Below are 19,710 nucleotides of genomic sequence, written 5' to 3'. Positions count from 1 at the left end.
GGGAGGGGTTTGAAGGAAAGTGGCAGGTCAGTGAAAAAAAAAAACAGTAGGTTTTGTTTCTGTTTTTTCTGCTGAAAGAAGCATGTCATATTCATTTTAGAAAAAATCAGAAAAGTCAGGAGACAAAACAAAGCCACTCCTCTGACCTTTCTTGTTGGGCCGAGGTTCCTACACCACTGGCCCCATTTTTTGGCCTTTGGAGACCAAAGGTGGAGAATATTAGGTCGTCCTTTGACACTTTCTTAAGAGCACAGACTGGGGAGACAGACTCCCGTGGTGGAATCTCAGCTCCATTACTTACCAGTGACCCTGAGCTACTTAACTTCACCTCTTCGTGCTTCAGTTTCCTCGTCTGCGTAGTGGAGCTGATGCCTCCCAGGGCTGTGAGGGTGGGAAGAGTTGATATGCGGAAGGCGCTGGGGAACAGTCCCGGGCACAGGGAAGCTCTGAGTGCGGCTGTTATTATTCCACTTCTAATGTGAACTTGCTCCTGGATCATTTGTCTGCTTCCCCTAAAGTCAAATGGAGCCAGTTTTTTGAGCTTTCTGCTTTATTGGAGTTTGATATTTCCTGTTCCCTTTCGTGTTCTGGCACGGAGCATTTGTGGAGTCTTTGTTAGAGTGGTTGTGCGTGATAGAGACTTAACACGGGGCGGGATCTTGCCCACAATAGTTCCCTGGAGGGGAAGGGATGCCCTGAGTTTGCGGGTGGGACTGTTAATGGATGGTGTTTGCTGTGGGTTTGTGACTGTGGGGTTTCCAGCACCAGCCGCAGGGCTGTTTTCACTTGGAGGTCCTTGCCTTCTCCAGAGTTTCTTGCTTTGGCTGAGCCTCCCATCCTCCCATCACCATTCACCAGCCATTACCTCCACCGCCGCAGGGCCGGCCTGGGGGTTTCCTTCAACAACTGCGTGTGCCCTGCCCACTGAACTGAGCTGGCCGTGCCCTCCCTGGCGTTAGTAGGGAGGGTTAGGGTGTTCAGTGGTGATTCATCCCTGAGATTTAGCAAGTTGTTTCCCTGTGACTTTAATTAGGCTCCGGGTGTGTTTTATGGGGGCGATCCTCTGCCGGGTTTGCCCGCAGAAAGCCTGCTTTTCCAGTGGATGCAGGAGGATTCGGCTCTTTCGGATGTTGCACCAGGGCGGTCTCCGCCGGTGCCTGCCTTCTCCCTGTGCCGCCTCCTGCTTTGATGTCGTTCACGTTGCACACTGTGTCTTCACAGTCCTTGTCTGAGGTAAACTGCGTGATTCTCCGCTTCACAGGTGTGGAAATTGAGGTCCAGAGGAGTTGAGTGAGGGACTGCGGGAGTGTTACGTGATCTCAGATCATTAGGTGCTGGCAGCTGGCCTTCTCCCTGGGCTGTTTGGCCTTTGTACATGGGTGGGGAGTTGATTAAGTCACAGGGGGTGTGAGAATCTTCTGCTTTTAAAGGAGTAAGAATTCATGTCAACGTGCCTGTACACACTTCCATCACACACACCCTTCCTCCTACCTGGACACATACAGTGGCCACCTTGCTTCAACCTTTCGGCTCTTACCTACGTGGGGTTCCTTTTCCTAACATTCAGCTTTTGTGTGAGTCACAAGATCATGGCACCCTGTCTGCCTGCCTGCGTGGAGGGTCATGTGCAGAATCCACCAGCTGTGCGCAGATTACTTGGGTCTACCTCACAACCCTCATTCCTCTGTCCTCCTCCTCCCTTCAAATCTCTCCCATGTTTTTCCTTATTCATTTGCTTCCAGCTTCTCGGCTCTTTTCATTCTGTTTCTTAGACTTCTGGGAACTTTTTTCCTCCTTGCTCTTTACCAAGCCAGTGGTAGCGTATTAGTTTGGGTTCTCTAGAGGAACAGAATCAGTAGCGGGGGTGTGGTGGAGTAGGCTCACGCGATTCCGGAGTCTGAGTAGTCCCACGACCTGCTGGACCCTGGACACCCCGGGAGCTGGTGGGTAGTTCCAGGCTAAGTACAAAGGCCTGAGGATCAGGAGAGCCAGTGGTGTAAGTTCTAGTCCAAAAGCCAGCGGACTTGAGACCCAGGAAGACCCGATACTTCAATTTGAGTCTGAAGGCAGGGAGGAATAGATATCACAGCCCTTAGGCAGTCAGGCAGAAGAAATTCTCTTTGGCCTTTTTGTTCTCTTCAGGCCTTCAACTGCTTGGATGAGGCCCACCCATATTAAGGAGGGTAATCTACTTTACTCAGTCCACCAATTCAAATGTTAATCTCATCCAGAAACATCCTCACAGACACATGAGAATGTCTGACCAAATATCTGAGCACCATGTAGCTGAATCCAGCTGGCACATAAAATGGACTCTCACAGGTAGTGGTCCCTAAAGCCGCATTTAAACCCCACTTGCTCCACAGCCTGTTTCCTGGCTACGTCGGCTGACACTACTCAGCCTAGCTGGATTCCTCTCACTGTTGTTGGCTCCACCAGGGCTCAGCATTAATGGCACCCACCCCTCCATTGTTCTTTAATTATTTTTGCTAAGTACCTCCTGCCTTTTCCACCAGGCTTGAGGGACAGACACCATAAGTTCTTCCCCTTTTGTCTCCCCCATAGGGTAGAGTGCAGGATCTGTGGCAGATGTTCTATCAAAGTTTGTTGTCTTTGCTCTGTTTCCAAGTGGATGAAATGAAGACTACTGAACTTGCCTCCTGCGATTATAGGCCTAGCTGATGGATTTGGAGACCTTGGAATCTTATTTCGTACAGGCAGCCAGGGGAGGGGTAGCCAGGGGTACACCAGGTATATATTTGGGGTGTAGTAGGTACCCCAGTGTTGTGATGCTTGAACTCTTCGTCATACGCTTTTGGGTTGTGGTAGGTCCCAGGGTGTGGTGGGGGGAGAGCAGTAGACTCCAACCAGCTACGTAATCTCAAGCAACTTGCTCTTTTTTTGCCCATTTCCCATCTGTTAAATGCAGATGGTTGGTCTTGCCCCACCTGCCTCTTTAGTCTTACGAGGATGGAATAAATTAATAATGATGATAATAATAACTAACTTCATATATGGCAAGCCCTGCTCTTAAAGCACTTTTCACATGGCAGTTCATTCAGTTTCATAGCCCTGTGAAGTATGTATTTTCCCATTTTGCAAACAAGATCCAGAGAGACGTAATAACTTGCTTAAAGTTACAAAGGCAGAGTGTAGCAAGGCTGGGATTCAACCCAGGAAGCCTGGTTCCACAGTGCACGCTCTTAACCATCATCAGGTGCTGTCACACTGATGTGTGAGGCATTGGGAGGGAGCTTGGGGAGCTTTGTGGCTGTTTTGAGACCCATTTGAGCAGGTCCTGGTGATGAACGTGTGACTGCTGCCACCAGGGAGCTGGCCAGGCCTGGACCACATGTGAGGTGAGAGCAGCAGCTCTTGTCAAGGCTATTGGTCACCAGAGTGACGTGTTGGATTCACCCCAGACATTTCAGACAGCTCAGGGTTCTGCTGCTTCCCAGACAGGCTCCCCTACAGCGCCCCTGTGGTTTGCCCTCTGGGTTTCACCTTTGTGGCCTGTTGTAATTGTTGTAATTGAATGACCTGGGGTGTCTGCGTCCCCAGTGGCGTGCAGGCTCGGTCAGGGTAGCGGCTGTCGTGTTTACTGCTGTGCCCCTAGAGCCCGGTGTGGCATCTGGATGGGGGGGGGGAGGCTTACATCTGAAAAATGAGCATTAGAGTGACAGAACTACCTAATAGAGCTGTTTTCTGCTTATATCGTGATTCAGTACACATGACAAAATGTACTATCTTAGCCATATCTTAACAATTTTTCATGGTATAGCTCTGTGGCATTAAGTACATTCACATTGTTGTGCTACCATCACCACCATCCCTCTCCCGAGCTTTTTCATCTTCCCAAACTGATCAAGCAGCTGGAGAGATGTGCCAAAAGCAAACAGTGACATGTAGTTAATGGTAAGAAGAATGCCATGGTAAAGATTTGACACTCTGCTCACAGTATATGTGTCCTTTGGACTGGAGATATGCAAAGGGGTTCCTTGTAGTTCATATGACTATCTTTTCTTCTGGTTCCAAAGCAATTTTTTGGTTTCATGGTATTCCTATTCTTGGAGAGAATTTTTTTCCCTTCTTTATCATTCACTTGAAGACAGGTGAGAGAGAGAAACAGTCACACTTTCCCTAAGCCTTTTAATAAAACAAAAGAGCGAGCCATGGTAATGGCTTCCATAATGGAAATGCCACTGCCCCATGATTCAGGGGCACAGGGTGGGGCCGCAGTGCTTGGGATAAGATATCCATCCAGTCTCCCCTGTGGGAATGAGTGTCTGTTCAACTAAAGAAGCCACATTTTGATGAAAATGTGTTTTAGCACTGTGTTGGAAAACTCTTAAAGAATTTCACTGTTTTACAGTGAAGTCTGTAAAGCTTTGAGAATAAAATTGTAGTTGCTATAAGTTCTGTTACCAAAAACCAGTTTAAGTGGGCAGTGTTTTCAGAGGAGATAATCTGGTATCATAGAATACCAAGAAATTTCATGCTAATCATAAGTTATAATGTGGTCTTGCTGAATTTTAGATGGTAATTCAATGAAATTTACTAAGTAAAGCAAAAAGCACGAGTACTATTCTGTGGTGGAAGTGGTCTTACTCACATACACACAGTTCATGGGCCTCTTAGCAGTTATTCAAATGACTGAGCTTTGAATGGGAGAAAATTACATTTTATTCTGTGCATGGCATACGTCTGGGTGTTGTATATATGCACAAACAAACCGTATTTAATGATACCAGTGGTCCACTAGGTGATGAGATACGTGAGGGCAGGGATCAGTACTGACCCAGTGCCTGGCACACAGCAGGCCTCCAGTAGGTATTTGAGAAATGACTGAATAAGCAGGGACATGTCCTACTATTTGTAAATGGAATTAAAAAAAAATTGAAATATAGTTGATTTACAACGTTGTGTTAGTTTCTGCTGTACAGCATAGTGATTCAATTATACATATATATACATATATATATTCTTTTTCATATGGGTATTATGGGATATTGAATATAGTTCCCTATGCTATGCCTTGTTGTTCATCTACTTTTTATATAGAGTAGTTTGTATCTGCTAATCCCAAACTCCTAATTTATCCCTCCCCCACCCTCTTTCCCCTTTGGTAACCGTAAGTTTGTTTTCTGTGTCTGTGAATCTGTTTTATAAATAAGTTCATTTATGTCATATTTTAGATTCCACATATACGTGATATCATACGGTATTTGTTCTGCTTTTTCTGACTTCACTTAATATAATAATCTTCAGATCCATCCATGTTGCTGTAAATGGCATTATTTCATTCTTTTTAATGACTAAGTAGTATTCCATTGTGTGTGCGCTCACGTGTGTGTGAATATATATCACATTTTTATCTGGTCATGTGTTGATGGACATTTAGGTTGTTTCTGTGTCTTGGGTGTTGTAAATAGTGCTGCTATGAACATTTCCCTGGATATATACCCAGGAATGGGATTGCTGGACCATATGACAAATCTATTTTCAGTTTTTTAAAGAAACATCATACTATTTTCCGTAGTGGCTACACCAATTTACATTCTGACCAACAGTGTGGGAGGGTTCCTTTTTTCCCCCGCATCCTCTCCAGCATTTATTATTTGTAGACTTTTTGATCGCCATTCTGATCAGTGTGGGGTGATACCTCATCGTAGTCTTGATTTGCATTTCTCTAATAATTAGCAAGCATCTGTTCATGTGTCTGTTGGTCATCTATATGTGTTCTTTGGAGAAATGTCTATTTAGATCTTCTCATTTTTTGACTGGATTGTTTGATTTTTTGTTATTGAGTTCCATGAGCTGTTTGTATGTTTTGGAAATTAAGCTCTTGTTGGTCGTATCATTTGCAAGTATGTTCTCCCAGTCCATAGGTTGTCTTTTCATTTTGCTTATGGTTTCTTTTGCTGTGCAAAAGCTTATAAGTTTGATTAGGTTCCATTTATTTTTTATTTTATTTCTATTGCTTTGGGAGACTGACCTAGGAAAACATTAGTATGATTTATGTCAGAGAATGTTTTGCCTATGTTCTAGGAGTTTTATGGTGTCAGGTCTTATGTATAATCTTTAAGCCATTTCGAGTTCATTTTTGTGTATGGTGTGAAGGAGTGTTCTAACTTCAGTTTCTACATGGCTTTCCAGCTTTACCATCACCATTTGCTGAAGAGACTGTCCTTTCTACATTGTATATTATTGCCTCCTTTGTCAAAGATTAATTGACTGTAGGTATGTGGCTTTTTTTCTGGGCTGCTCTATTCTGTTCCATTGTTCCATGTGCCTGTTTTTGTGCCAATACCATGTTTTTATTTCTGTAGCTTTGTAATATTGTCTGAAGTCTGGGAAGGGTTATGCCTCCAGCTTTGTATTTTTTCCTCAGCATTGCTTTGGTAATTCTGGGTATTTTGTGGTTCCATATAAATTTTAGGATTATTTGTTCTAGTTCTGTGAGAAATGTCCTGGATAGTTTGATAGGGATCACATTAAACGTGTAGATTGCTTTGGGTAGTTTGGTCATTTTAGCAATATTACTTCTTCTAGTCCAAGAGCACAGGATATCTTCCCATTTCTTTGAATTATCTTCGGTTTCCTTTATCAGTGTTTCATGGTTCTTGGCATGTAAGTCTTTCACTTCCTTGGTCAGATTTATTCCTAAGTATTTTATTTTTTGATATGATTTTAAAAGGGATTTTTTTTCTGTAAATATATTACTTTTTAAAAAATTAAAGTATAGTCAGTTTATAATGTTGTGTCAATTTTGAGTGTCCTGCATAATGTTTCAGTCATACATATACATAGATATATTCATTTTCATATTTTTTCATTATAGGTTACTACAAGATATTGAATATAGTTCCCTGTGCTATACAGAAGAAACTTATTGTTAATCTATTTTATATATAGTAGTATCTGCAAATCTCAAACTCTAAAAGGGATTTTTTTTTTACTTTCCCTTTCTGACATTTCATTGTTAGTGTAAAGAAATGCAACAGATTTCTGCATGTTAATCTTGTATCCTGTTACCTTGCTGGATTTACCAGTTCTAGTAGTTTTTGTGGTTTTCTATATATAGTATTGTGCCATCTACATATAATGACAATTTTACCTCTTCCCTTGAACATGGAAAATTTTTATCTTCTTATAGAGCCTTTAAAAAATTTATTGAGGTGAAATTTACATGATATGCAGGTGACCATTTTAAAGTTTCCAGTTCAGTGGCATTTAGTACATTCACAATTTTGGGCAACTACCACCTCTGTCTGGTTCTAGAATGTTTCAATCACCTGGGAAGGAGAACATGTACCCATTTCTCCCTTCCACTAGCCCTGGCAACCAACTAGTTCGCTTTGTCTCTATGGATTTACCTCATCTGGAGATTCCATATAAATGGTAATTATGCAATATATGACCTTTGTGCCTGGATACTTTTACAAAGCATAACATTGTGCCAGGTTCCTTGCATTGTAGCCTGTGTTAGAACTTCCACCCCCTTTTAATGGCTGAGTAATAGTCCATTGTATGGATCTACCACATTTAGTTTATCCATTCCTCAGCTGATAGACATGGTGCTGCTATGAATATTTGTGGAGGAGAATTTGGGTACCTGTTTTCAGTTCTCTTGGGTATATGCCTAGGGGTGGAATTTCTGGATCATGTTGTTTCTTTGTTCAGGTTTTTCAGTCAACATCAAACCATTTTTCACAGCAGCTGCATTTTACATTTGAATCAGCAGTGTATGAGGGTTCTAATTTCTCCTTGCCAACACTTGTTATCTTCTACTTTTTATTTTTTTATTCTAGCCATCCTAGTGGGTGCAAAGTGCTATCTTACTGTGGATTTGATTTGCATTTTAGGGCTCTGTTTTTAAAATAAGCAACACCAAGGAAGAACCATATTTTTACTTCTTAGGACAGACTTCCTGCAAGGAGTTACTCTTAAAGTGAATTGTGTGATCAGGAGACAAGTGATTTGGTGATGAAAATGATCATTGAGCAAATGCCTCTTCTAAACCAATATTCTGGTGCTTTCTGCATACTATTTAGTTCTCAAATCACCCTGTTTTTCACGTGAGGAAGCAGAGGCCTAGAGAGGCTAACTTATGTGTCTAATGTTGCACGGCTGTTAAGCAGCAGCTTTGGGGTTCAATTTAGTACTGCCTGTCGGACTCCGGAAGCTCCCAAGAGATCATGCTCTTTTATAGGGAGTTTGAATCTTGGAAGCAGGGAAAAAGAAGCTAAAGATGCTGTCCATTTAAATATTTTAGTGAAAGGCAAAGCCTTTACAGTTTGTGATGGAAAAGGACCGACACTGGTGCTTGCTGGGAGTCTGATGTGTCGGTGGGCTGGGGCCTCAGGTGCTGCTGCATCCCTGGGCTGGCGGCTTCTGGAGAGAGTGCCTGCCAGCGTTTGTGGGGCTGCAGGGTCTCTTTCTTGTCTCAGGGACCCTGTTGAGTGGAGACTTTGCAATCACATGGAATGATGAGGTTGAGGACATTCACAGGAAAGCCCCAACTACAGTCAGCCCTGAAGGACGCCTTCCATGAGGTGATAGTTGGTTCTCAGTCAGTGTTGGTGGAACTAAATTGAGTGTGAGTTCCTGAAAAAATAAATATCAGACTGAATCCCATTATAAATGCTCAGGAACCTGATATTTAAAACAAGAGTCCTCTGGTGAATCCTGCTGCACATCACCCTTTGGATGTGTCTTTTAGGTAAATCTGATTTTCACGTGTTGTTTAGTGTGAGATAGATCAACATTGGGAATTTACTTAAAAAGGTCATTGATACTGTAACTGAATTATGTTACTGGATGTTGTTCATGTATTCTAACAGTGTTTATTAAACCATTTTGGCAACTGACCCTGGGGATGAAGAAGTAAGTGAGGCCTCAGGATGCTTATCAATCTAGAAGTGCGGACAGATGGGCAAACTGTAGAATAAAGACCATGGAGGTATACTGGAGGTGCATAGTGGATGCTCACAGTGTCAGTTGGGGGAGTTCAGGGGGGCTTCATGAAGGCACTTGCAGGGGAAGGAAGGGAAAGGAAAGAACTCTCAGGACAGAAAGGCTTTGTAGAAATAGGGACCAAACTAGGCCTGGAGGAATTTGAAAAGCCCAGAGGCTCGGGGGAGGGAAAGCATTTCAAGTATGGGGAACAGTGTGTGCAGAGGCCCAGAGAGGAGAATGTACAGCTAAATTGTCAGTGAGTTGCTAGACTGCCTGGCTTTGGGGCTGGAGGGCAAGTCAGAGGTGGACAGCAAGAGATCCTCAGTTACGAGTCTGGCTTAGAAGCTCCTGGAACATGTGAAGGCTTTAAAGCAGAGCATAGGTAAGTTTCACCATCTGCCGGATACCCAGGAAGTAGCAGTGGATGCCTGCAGGAGCCAAGCAGCCCCTTACTCTGGCACAAAGCATCCTCCGACCCCCGGCCAAGCAGGGGTTGTCTCCATTTCACACGTGAAGAAATGAGGGCTCAGATGTGAAGTGACTGGTGTAAAGCCAGGCAGCCTACGCAGAGGAGGGCCAGGGCAGGACCTGGAACAGATCACACAAGGTGAGGTGGGTGAGGGCAGGTGGAACAATGCCCCGCTTTCCAGGACTCCTGCCTTAGGACGTGACCTGTTGGGACTCATGAGGGTTCTGTGGATCCCAGGAACAGACCAAAGCTGCCCCAAGAAGTAGCAGGTCTCTCTCCTGCCCTGCATCTTCTTCCATTTCATGCCTTTAGTGAGTCAGGGAAGGATTTCAGGAAACAGACTCCAGAAACCTAAATAAACTCTTCTGGGCAGAGGGAAGATGGTTTTCGGGTAGGAGGCTGCGTGACCTTCGGGACACAGGCTCTGTAGGAGGCCTGTATCAAGCAGACCCAACCTTCAGACCTCACTCCAGTCCTTTCTGCACTGAGACTGAAGGTCCTCCCTCCAGAAGAATGTTGACTGCAGAGGTCCTGAGGCTGACTAGTTTCGGGTGTCCTGCTTTGTCCCTAGCAGGGAAAAAAATGCGAAGCCTTGCTCGAGGCATGGCTTTATTCCTTCTCCATGCCATCAAAAAAGCTGAAGAGGACTGCTTAAATATTTAAGAAATGTAGCAAATGTGCACACATGCACAGTGTTGTTTATGGAGTACATAGTAGTGTTTCTCATTTAATGCCTTTTTGGAGGCTCTGTGTTCTAGAAGCTAGATATTTTAGGAATTATGTTTTTGGCAAACCCAACCTTCAACCTCAGAGTGATGAGGGGGGTCTAGTCAATTAGCTCATTACAAGTATTTCTACCTATTGGAGGTATCCAAAGCAGACTAAAGGTTCTTGCCTTCATTGGCAAGATCCTTCTTGCTAATCCTATTTTCTTTTAGAATTTTCTGAGAAGCTCTGGGAGAAGCGCTTGAAAAAGATCAGAACTAGAGCTCGGGGATGGGCCCGACTTAAACAGCTCGGACTGATTGATGGTGGTTTTTCTTCCCCTTTAATTTTTCCCTTAGAGGAGAAAGGAGAATGTGTGTAAATACTTCAGCTGGGGATCAAGAGGACTAACTCTGGGACGTGGTGCAGGCCCCTGCATCTCTGAATCTTTCTCATCTTTAGAGTGAAGAGTTTGTCCTTTCTGCCCGAATGTCTCTGTGGCCCTGTCATGTGAACTGGGCGGACCACTGAGCAGAAAACCTTGTACAGCCCGGGAGATGACTCTATCTGCAGCGACAGCAGTCTGTGAATCCACAGACAAAACGTTTAGGGAGGTGGAATGCAGCTGTTGGTGTAATGAGTGAGGAGAGAAAATAGAATTTGTTGAGGATTAAAAAAATATTAAGCTGAGAGATGTGAAAGGCTGTAGGGTAATTGCTACTTGGCTGTATGTTCACGATTGACATAAGGATGTTGGAGCCCAGTGCCCCTCAGAGTGGGCCCCTCGGCAGAACCAGCGTCCCCCACCCGCCAGTGTCCTGAGCCCACCTCACACCTGTTGAAACCAGTAAGCAGGAAGAAGCCCGGAATCGGTTTCCACAAGCCTTCCAGATGATTCCTTGTGCTAAATGAGAGAAACACTGTTCTGGAAGCGCAGCATTTGAGGAGCACTCAGGGGTCATGCACATTTCTAGGTGAAGAAACAAGCCCGGAGAGGCCAGTGGCTCCCCAGGAAGGTCCATAGTTGACTCCAGCTTTGTGAGGGAGGTGACAGATGAGCTGTCACCCAGGCCACTCCTGTTTCTAGTGTGGTCTGTGACCAGCGCCTCAGTAGCACCTGGGAGCTTGTTAAAAACACAGGTGCATGGATCCCGGGCCAGACCTATGGGCCGGAATCCCCGAGGGTGAGCACGTTTTAGCAAACCCTCCCTCTGGGAGATTCTGAAGCACTTGGGCTCACCTGGGCTCCCCACTCTCAGCTGAGTATTCCTTGACCCAGAGAGACTTACTTTAAGTTGCTGAAGTCTGTGATGACCCCATCCTGAGGCTGTTACTGGGATTTGGATGGGAAACATGTGGCCCTACCTGTAGATTTGTTTTCCTGTAGCTGCGGCCTAGGAGCTGCTGGTCTCGGCGTGACCACCCCCATCCAAGTTTGCCTGGGACTTAAGGGGATTTCCCCAGTCGTGCTGAACTGGAAAAGTCCCAGACAAACTGGGACAGTTGGTCACCATAGCTGGTCTCAGGGTTTAGGGGAAAAGAAGTTGGTGTGTCCTACGGAGTGGGAGTCATTTGACAAAAATTTTCTTGATTGCATTGAGCATAGGAGGCCGAGGCGGTCAGTAAAAGGCCATTTTCATCAAGCCTGTGGTAATGCATGGCTGTCATCGCCCAAATCCGTCATCCTTTTCCTTCTTTTGTCTCCACGTGGAACCTGGCCGTGCACAGCACAGTTGTGGGGAGGAGGTGGGCAGCCTTGTGCTTGGTTTCAGTCCTTTTGTACAGTGAGTGGTTAGCACACGGCAAGCCACGTGGTAGGGGTATCGTCTAAGCCTGTGGACGGAGCACAGTGGCCCTCTTCCCTTCATGCACTTCCATTTTTTCTGGGCTTTTCAGAGTGTTCAAGGAGCAAGCAGGTATTGCTGATTCTCCCATTTAACGGATTATAAGGGTTTGGCTCTAGAGAGGAAGAAAACCAGACTCCCAGGGAGAAAGGGGGCGCTGGCTTGGTGTGTAGAATGGTTTGGTCCAGTTACTCTTCAGACGTCATACCTGGCGTCTCTGCAGCTGTTCCCTGTGCTGCGCTCGGACCATGGAGACTCGCTTCTCTTCCGCGAGTGGGGCTGGCAGTGCCGTCTGCCTCGGGCCCTTGGAGGCTGGCTTCATGCAAAGGCGTGGGAGGTTGGAGCCTCCTGGAAGGGTGTTGAGGAATAAGAGCTTATGCTTATGCTTCGTGGGCAGGCCATTCTTTATGGGAGTTTGCGGTTTCCTCTCCATACGGACTCGTAGACATTTACTCCTGTCCCTTGCCTTTTATAGGACTTTGGTCACAGTCAGCCTCATCTAAGTTGCTTTTTTTTTTTCCTTCCAAATTGAGACCAAATATACATTCACGAGAGGCATTTTTGAAATGACTTATTAAATACATAGATGAATATTCAGATTGCTTATTATCAAAGGGGACAGGACCAGTGTTAGCTTATCCTACAGCAAGAAGTCAGTGCTGGACAGCACTTACTGGCACTTCATAACTGCTTGTAGCAGTCAGCGTGCTATTGCCTGCAGGGTGGGTAGGCGTGGTTTTGACGTGAAATGTGTTCATATCTAAAGGACATCACAGAGGCTGATGGTCTGCGTGGCTGACTTTGGGACCTTTTTTTTTTCTTTTGTTACCTCAGTGGTTCTCAGGCTTCGTATAGGAGTCACCAGGGAGGGCTTATTAAACAGATTCCTGAGTCCACTCCTGTAGCTCCCGACTCACCTGGTCTAGGGCGGGGCCTGAGAACGTGCATTTCTTGCATGTTCCCAGGTGAGGCTGATGCTGTGGATCCAGGAACCACACTTGGAGAGCGGCTTCTCTGACTAGAGCCAGTGTCAGGTCCCATGAGCTCAGGGACTGTCTTGTTCGCCTTGCTGTCTCCCGCACACAGTAGCCCTTTTGCACATCAGCGAACTCACGGGCTCCCGCACGTCTTGTTTTGGGGTTGGAGCTGACGCTGTCTCTTGCTACAGAAGTGATGGATTCCAGTTTGCGTTGGTGAAATCAAGCCTGTGCGCTTCACTGACTCAGCTGTTTCCCAGCTCATGTCTGATTTGGGAAACAAGCATCCTGTCCCCACTTACTCTTTGGGTAGCAGTGAACTCCTTCTGAAAACTGACTGTAGAGCATCTAGATGATGGCTGTTGACTAGAAAATACATTACGAAGGCCACTGTGCACCTCGAGTGCTCCCTCCCTACAGCAGGGAGAAGGCTGTTATGCGGACGAATCTCCCCGCGTGTGTTACCGGGGGATTGAGAGCGAAAGAGAAGTAGCCTCGTCTTCCGTGGAGTGATACCAAATTGCTGCATGTCCTGTAGCTGAGAACATTGGTCTCTGAGGACCACAGGGACGTGTTGGGTGATTATTCTTAGGGTTCTCTCCTAGACTTCTGATTTTTCTTAATTAAATTTGTTTGACCCATCCTGAATCATCCAGGAAAACATTAGCCTGCTTATTAGGAAAATCCTCATATTTTAATTCTCTACATCCTGGAGAGATGGGGAGGCTGGGCAGGGACGGGGTGGCACATGGAAGGTGTGACGATGTTGAATTATTCTTCTCTTAGCTGGAAACATTCCGAGCCCGTTTTCTCAAAAGTAGAAGGCAATCAGCTAACCCCTGTCTTTTAAAAGGAAACAAACCCCCTAAAATGTCACAAGAACACACACACACACTCACACACACACACACACACTCACACACTCACACACTCTCCTCACCAGAAAGTCTGTTCACTGCTCCTAAAAATCCCCCAACGTGTTACAATAACAGATACCTGACAGCAGGGATTTAGACCTTGGAGCAGGCTATTTGGTAGTTCCAGGATGTCCTGTAAGATTTCGAGGCCACACTGATGATGAGGCTTCTCATCTTATGTGGACTTAGTGGGCGTCAGCAGTAAACTGTCAGCTCTGTGAGGACAGGGACAGTGTTTTTTGTTTTTTTTTGTTTTTGCCACTGTCTTTCTAGAGCCTGGCACAGGGCATGGCCGTGGTAGGTGCTTGATACATAGTCGACAAATGAGGAATGGAAGTTCTCTTAGAGAGGTTACGTAACTGCCAGCCTTGACTCAATTCCACAGACGTCGTTTGAAGATTAGCCAAGGGGCCCGTTCCTGTCTGAGTATTTTGAAGAGTATGTGGGGAGGCCTGAGGGGAAGAGAGTGCCTGGTGTCCAGGCGCAGGCAGTGAGCATGGGAGGTGATGTGCAGTCTAGGCTGTTACCCCACCTCAGGGTCAGCGGAGAGCTGCTGACTCAGGACAGGTATGGTGGCGCAGAGGACAGAGGCGCAGGTGTGGAGCCAGATGTAAATGACAGGTAAGTACCACTGAGGTGCGGTGTCTGAAGTCGGTGCAGAGTCTGAAGGGGCCCTGACAGTCACATCCACTTTGTTCCCCTTCTGCCCTAGTGGAGAAACTGAGGTCAGAGCAGGAAGGTGACTTGTACGAGATCAAACAACCTGTTCATGGAAGAGCCCAGCGTAGAATCCAGGTCTTATGGCTTTTAGTTCTTTTTCTCTGTATCTGTGCTTGTCAAATGCCCTCTGGAGCAACGAGGAGCCTCCTGGATGAGTAAAGGGGGCCAGCAGGTAACCATGTATACCTTCTCAGGAGGAAGGTTCTATGGATAAATATGATCTTGGAAAGCATTGTACGGGCCTCAGTGAAAAGGCAGCCACCCCCCACGTCTCCACCTGTGGAAGAAGTGCCCATGTTGCTGGTCAGCCTGGCACCCCCAGCCTCCAGTTACCATTGCAGCTTTGCTCCTGGATGCAGTGGCACTGATCCCTCAGGAAGGATGAGCTCTTATTTCTGCTCTGGTCCTTCAGCTCTTTGCCAAGTTCACAGTCGGGCGGTGTTGAGGTTTCTGAAGGAGTCAGCTGAGACTCGAACATGCTTAAACAGCTCGGACAAATGTCTGAATTGTAAGTGGGTTATGTAACTTTATTACATAAACCTGAATCTCCCCAAGGCCTCAGTTACCCCTTAATTAGAAGCCAGCTGCCCTGGAAGCCTGGCTGTCCCCTGGGCTCTTTGGGGGTGGTTCGGGTACTTGTCACACGAAGAGCCTTCCTAAGTGATATCTTGGTGACCTGGACGAGTTAGTGCAGCTTCGGATGGTGCCTGTGAAGTGTTAGGCAAGTTAGCGTCGCTGTGATATTGAAGCATGTGATTTTTCTAGTGATTCATCTTTATCATTATTTTCCAAAAGCATCAGTCTGATAGTTTGGAAATTTAATACATGGTCCTTCACCAGGGATAGTTGGAGAAGGTCTAAGTCGTCTAAAGCCTGCCCATGAATTTAGTAATGAGTTATCGCACGTGCAGCACATGCTGTTAGGTTTTGTGCTAATTGCTTTAGACACATCATTTCATCCTCACGGTCACCCTGTGGGGGCGGTACTCCAGTGGACCAGCATCCCTGTTTTACAAATGTGGAGTCTGGGCCTCGTGGGGCCCATAACTCACCCAGAGTCATATGGGCTGGAAATGGCAGGTAGGGGCTTGACCTCAGGCCTGCTGCCTTCAGGGCCTGGCTGTGCTGAGCCTCTGAGCTGGGCTGGGTCTGCGGGGGGCTCGTGTGCTGGTCAGCAGGTTCGTTCCCAGTGCTGAGCCGTGGCCCCGCGCTGCACTGGGCTTCATGGTGGAGGAATGTCCACCTCTTACTCTTATCTTCCTCCTGCCTCCCTGGTTTGTGCTCGTGGAGCATGTGTGGCAGTGAGAAGACTTTCTTGGACTAAATGACAGGAAGTGCCATTCATTCATTATTGAGCACTTCTTTTTTGTTTGTTTTTTAATTTTTGGTCTCAATATAATGCCTTCTGCTGAGCACTGAGGTTCTGGGGAAAACAGTCACCCATGGAAATGGGTTCTGTAGTTGCAGGTGCCCATCTGGAAAACACAGCGGCTGGCATTTTTGCCTTCCTCCCTTCTGATGCCAGACTGCCTCCTCCCCTCTGTCAGTATGTGGGGCGGCAGGCCTGGCCTGGGGCAAGTGACTGGAGCGCGGGCAGAGGCCTCCCAGGAGGCCGGTGGCTGAAGCTTTCGCCATATTTGAGACATGGGCTTCCGCTCTTTCCTTGGGCAGCTGTGACTTGACTTGCTGTGCGTTGTCCATTTGTAGCATAAATTCAGTGTTAGAATAACGCGTTTTTAAAAAAGTTCCAAATTCTACCACTTTTTCCTTACACCTATGCCTCAGTTTACTCACCTGTAAAATGGTGATCCCCTGCTTGCTTCGTTAGGGCTGACATCAAGCCAAATGAAGTAAGAACCTGGAGCGCTGGGTGCTTTAAAGAGAGGAGGCGAAGACCACTGAATCAAGCTCAGGTGGCAGATGGATTTGAATGCTATAAATGGGGCTGTGAGATGGAAGTTTAATCTTTTGCAATCTGATCCCATTTGTTCAGTCTCAGGACTTACCTTGGGAAATCAATAAAATGAGTTAATTGTGTGTTCTCTTTTTTCCATTGGTGTCGCATCTCTTCAGGCTTTGGACAAAAGCTAAACTCCCATGTACTTAAAGCTAAAATAGCATTAGCGATGCCTGGCAGATAAGAGCAGCCTGAGTTGCTCTCAGCGAAGATCATATGAAAACTGGGAAGGGGAGTGGGAAGAGGGGCTTTTAGAAGGCACTCTAGGTTGGAGTCAGCTATGATACACCCCCTGAGCTGACTGCAGTCTTTATGGGCCCCGTGGTAACTATCTCTGGGTAGTGACATATTTTTGGACATTCTTTAATGTACAGAAACAAATTGCAATTTCCTATCTAAGCCTGATAATTACAAGGCCACACTTGATGTTCAGACTTAAAGGAAATAGCAGCTCTCTGACTTGAATAGTTTTAAACCACACCATGGCCCCGTGATGAGCCTTTTCTCTGGTGTTCATTTGTCCCTCATCTTTAGCACAAATGTAAAATGTAGTTATCTGCCTCCAAATCACGGTGAACCTGGTAGTAAAGTTAGTAAAATTTGTCGCAGCAGCAGGGAGGTATCAGTGACTCTTGGGAGAGCAGATCAGGCTTCTAGTTTTATGTCAAAGCGTTGCTTGAAATTGTGTTAGAATGGTAAGCTTCCTGAAGGCAGGAGTTTTTTGTCTGTTGTGTTCGCTTTTCAATGCCCAGTAGTCAGAAAAGTGCTGACCACAGAGGAGCTGAGCAGGTATTTTTTGGAGAGCGGATGCCCATGGGAGCTTTAGAAAATGCCTACTTAAATTCGGTAGCATTGGTGGTGGAAGCGGAGGGCCAGGGGCACAGCTGGAAAAAATCTCTTCAGGAAACAATGATTAAATCCTGGTGACGGGAAAGGGCTCTAATGCTCATTATTCATAAGCAGCCACTCAGCCTCCGTGTAACCTTAATTAAATGAAATGATTTGGAAGTTTACTGTTGGTTTTAGGCTTGGGTGTTTGAGATTTTGTGATTGTGTGACGTTAATAAATGCCTTACTGAAACAAGTGTCCTAGTTTGTTTTAGTACAACATTGTTGTGGAAGTAGAAAGCCACCACACTGGGGCTTACACTGTTGCCGATTGGTTCATTTCCATAAGCGGTCTTGATAAGAGGGATTTGATGATAGTCACTAGTCATTGTTACTTATTATCTTGGATCTTGCCAGTTTAGAAACTTGAAGTTCACTGGGGAGTTTATTGTTCTGATGAAAGTATGTACACGGGGTATTTGGGACCAGAAGGGCCTGATGTCTGCTTGAGGCAGACGGAAAAGAGTTTTCAAAGGGCGTAACTATGTCAAGTACCACACACAGCAGGCGGTTAAAGGAAGACACTGCTGGTGGCGCTGGGCCGATTAAGGCACCATGGTGTCTCTGAGCCTTGGGGCATGGGTGTCCCCTACTCCATGTCTGCCTATGGAGTCCAGTTTGGTGGGTACAGGCGTATTCATGGCTCAGTAGGAGCCCTGTCTTTGCCTTTTGGTGAGACGTCTCGGTGTTGCTGACTTACTGTAATGGGTCACTGCTGTGATCATCGTGTGCAAAGGACTCCACGCTTACATTAAAGCCGTGTTTCACGTTGAGGCTCTTGGTGCACCTGTGGTACCGTCGCTTAGCTTGTGTGTGTGTGTGTGTGTGTCTGTATTGTATGCAGTGAGGATTCCTAGACCCATCCCAGATCCTCTGGAGAGGGGCTTCAGTTCTCTTTATTATGCTTTCCTCCACTCAGTATTTATGGGCCTTGCTTCCTCATTTCCATCTTTCTCTTCTCCATGGTCACTTCCTTGCAGAGGCCACCTTTGATCACTCTGCCTAAAGTAGCATTCTTGGGACCCCATTTGTGTTGTTTTCCAGCCCCTTAACACGCTTTACTTCTCACTGTAGCAGGTATCTGTGTGTCTGATTTTGTCTGTCCCCTCTACTGGAACGTGGGTCTTTGAGTGCAGTGACCCAGTCTTTCCCTCCTCTTGTACCCCAGTGCCTAAAGCCTACCTAACAAATAGTAGGTGCTCCATAGATGCATCACAGGAAGATCTCCAGGTTACTCTTGTGTGTTCTCCAGTTGCCATATAGGAACTTGAGTTGGTAAGAGGCAGTCCTTCAGTACGTTAAAGAGATGATGGAAAAAGCTAAGACTTGGAAATTCCAGCCCTAATGCTTAGTTAATAAACTTGGAGTTTGACCTTAATGAGATAACTTTATGAGCATAAAGTGCAGAGGATTTAAGGACCTTAATAACTCCTGGTGCTGATGGCAAACATTATGCAAACTTACATCAATCGCAGTAACAATAGCAGTTATAGATCTCAGTTATGACCGACTCCTTGAGGAAGATAAGGTTTTAGCAGATTCCTGGTTCTTTTGAGCTCTGTCTTTAACTTAAGCCAGAGAATATGATTTTGAGGGGAAGATGCACTGTTTGGAGAACTCACTCCAGAACCTGCAAAGAGGACACGACCCGGAAGGGTCTGTTCTGCCTACTAATTTAAATTATAATCTTGAAGTTGGGTGTAACTCCACTTCAGTGACTAATCTAACAAAAAATTTACTGCTCACTGCCCTTTGCAGCATAGGGACCTGGTGGTTTTATGAATAGAATTTGCTTCTGTAAGATAATCAGTTTAAATTTTTATTCAAGTTCTCTAGCAAGAAGTGCTTCTGATTATTAAGTGATGGTAGTGGTCTCTTTAGTGCTGGCCTCACTGCATCCCTTTGAATTGATAGTGGTTGAACTGAGGAGCCAACACTAGTGAGACAACAAGGCAAGGATGGCCTCAGTTCCCATACTAGTAATCTTGGAGCCAGTCTAATGTAAATATTCTTCTTTTTGCCATTTCCTTATTTAATAGGATCTCCACCAAAAAATGGAAATCTTAACAGATCCTTTCCAGAGGGAATATGTGACATAATCCTGAAAAGAAATCTCAATATTGTAGAACCACACTACTGTGACAATTTAAAAGTAGTTCTTGTATCTGCTGCCATTCTGTTCATAGCGCACTGTGATTATAGGATCTTCTCCTGATGTGTTTAGTATTCTGTATTCAGTACGGCATTCTCCATCTGAGTCCATGGGTGTTTGGTT

General features: G+C 45.7%; 1 protein-coding gene across 1 annotated transcript in view; it reads left to right on the top strand.

Moving 5' to 3' along the window:
- Window positions 1-1,173: 1,173 nt before the first annotated feature.
- The window catches only part of MYO5B (myosin VB), a 233,138-nt gene continuing 214,601 nt past the window's right edge, over window positions 1,174-19,710 (top strand). The window contains 1 exon segment of the mRNA XM_006177898.3: window positions 1,174-1,233. Coding sequence (XP_006177960.3) covers window positions 1,189-1,233 — 45 coding nt within the window. The 5' untranslated portion in view covers window positions 1,174-1,188.

Source organism: Camelus ferus, chromosome 30 (assembly GCF_009834535.1).
Source record: "Camelus ferus isolate YT-003-E chromosome 30, BCGSAC_Cfer_1.0, whole genome shotgun sequence".
NCBI lineage: Eukaryota > Metazoa > Chordata > Mammalia > Artiodactyla > Camelidae > Camelus > Camelus ferus.
The sequence above is the reverse complement of the archived record's forward strand: the minus strand, read 5'-3'. Positions and strand labels throughout refer to the sequence as shown.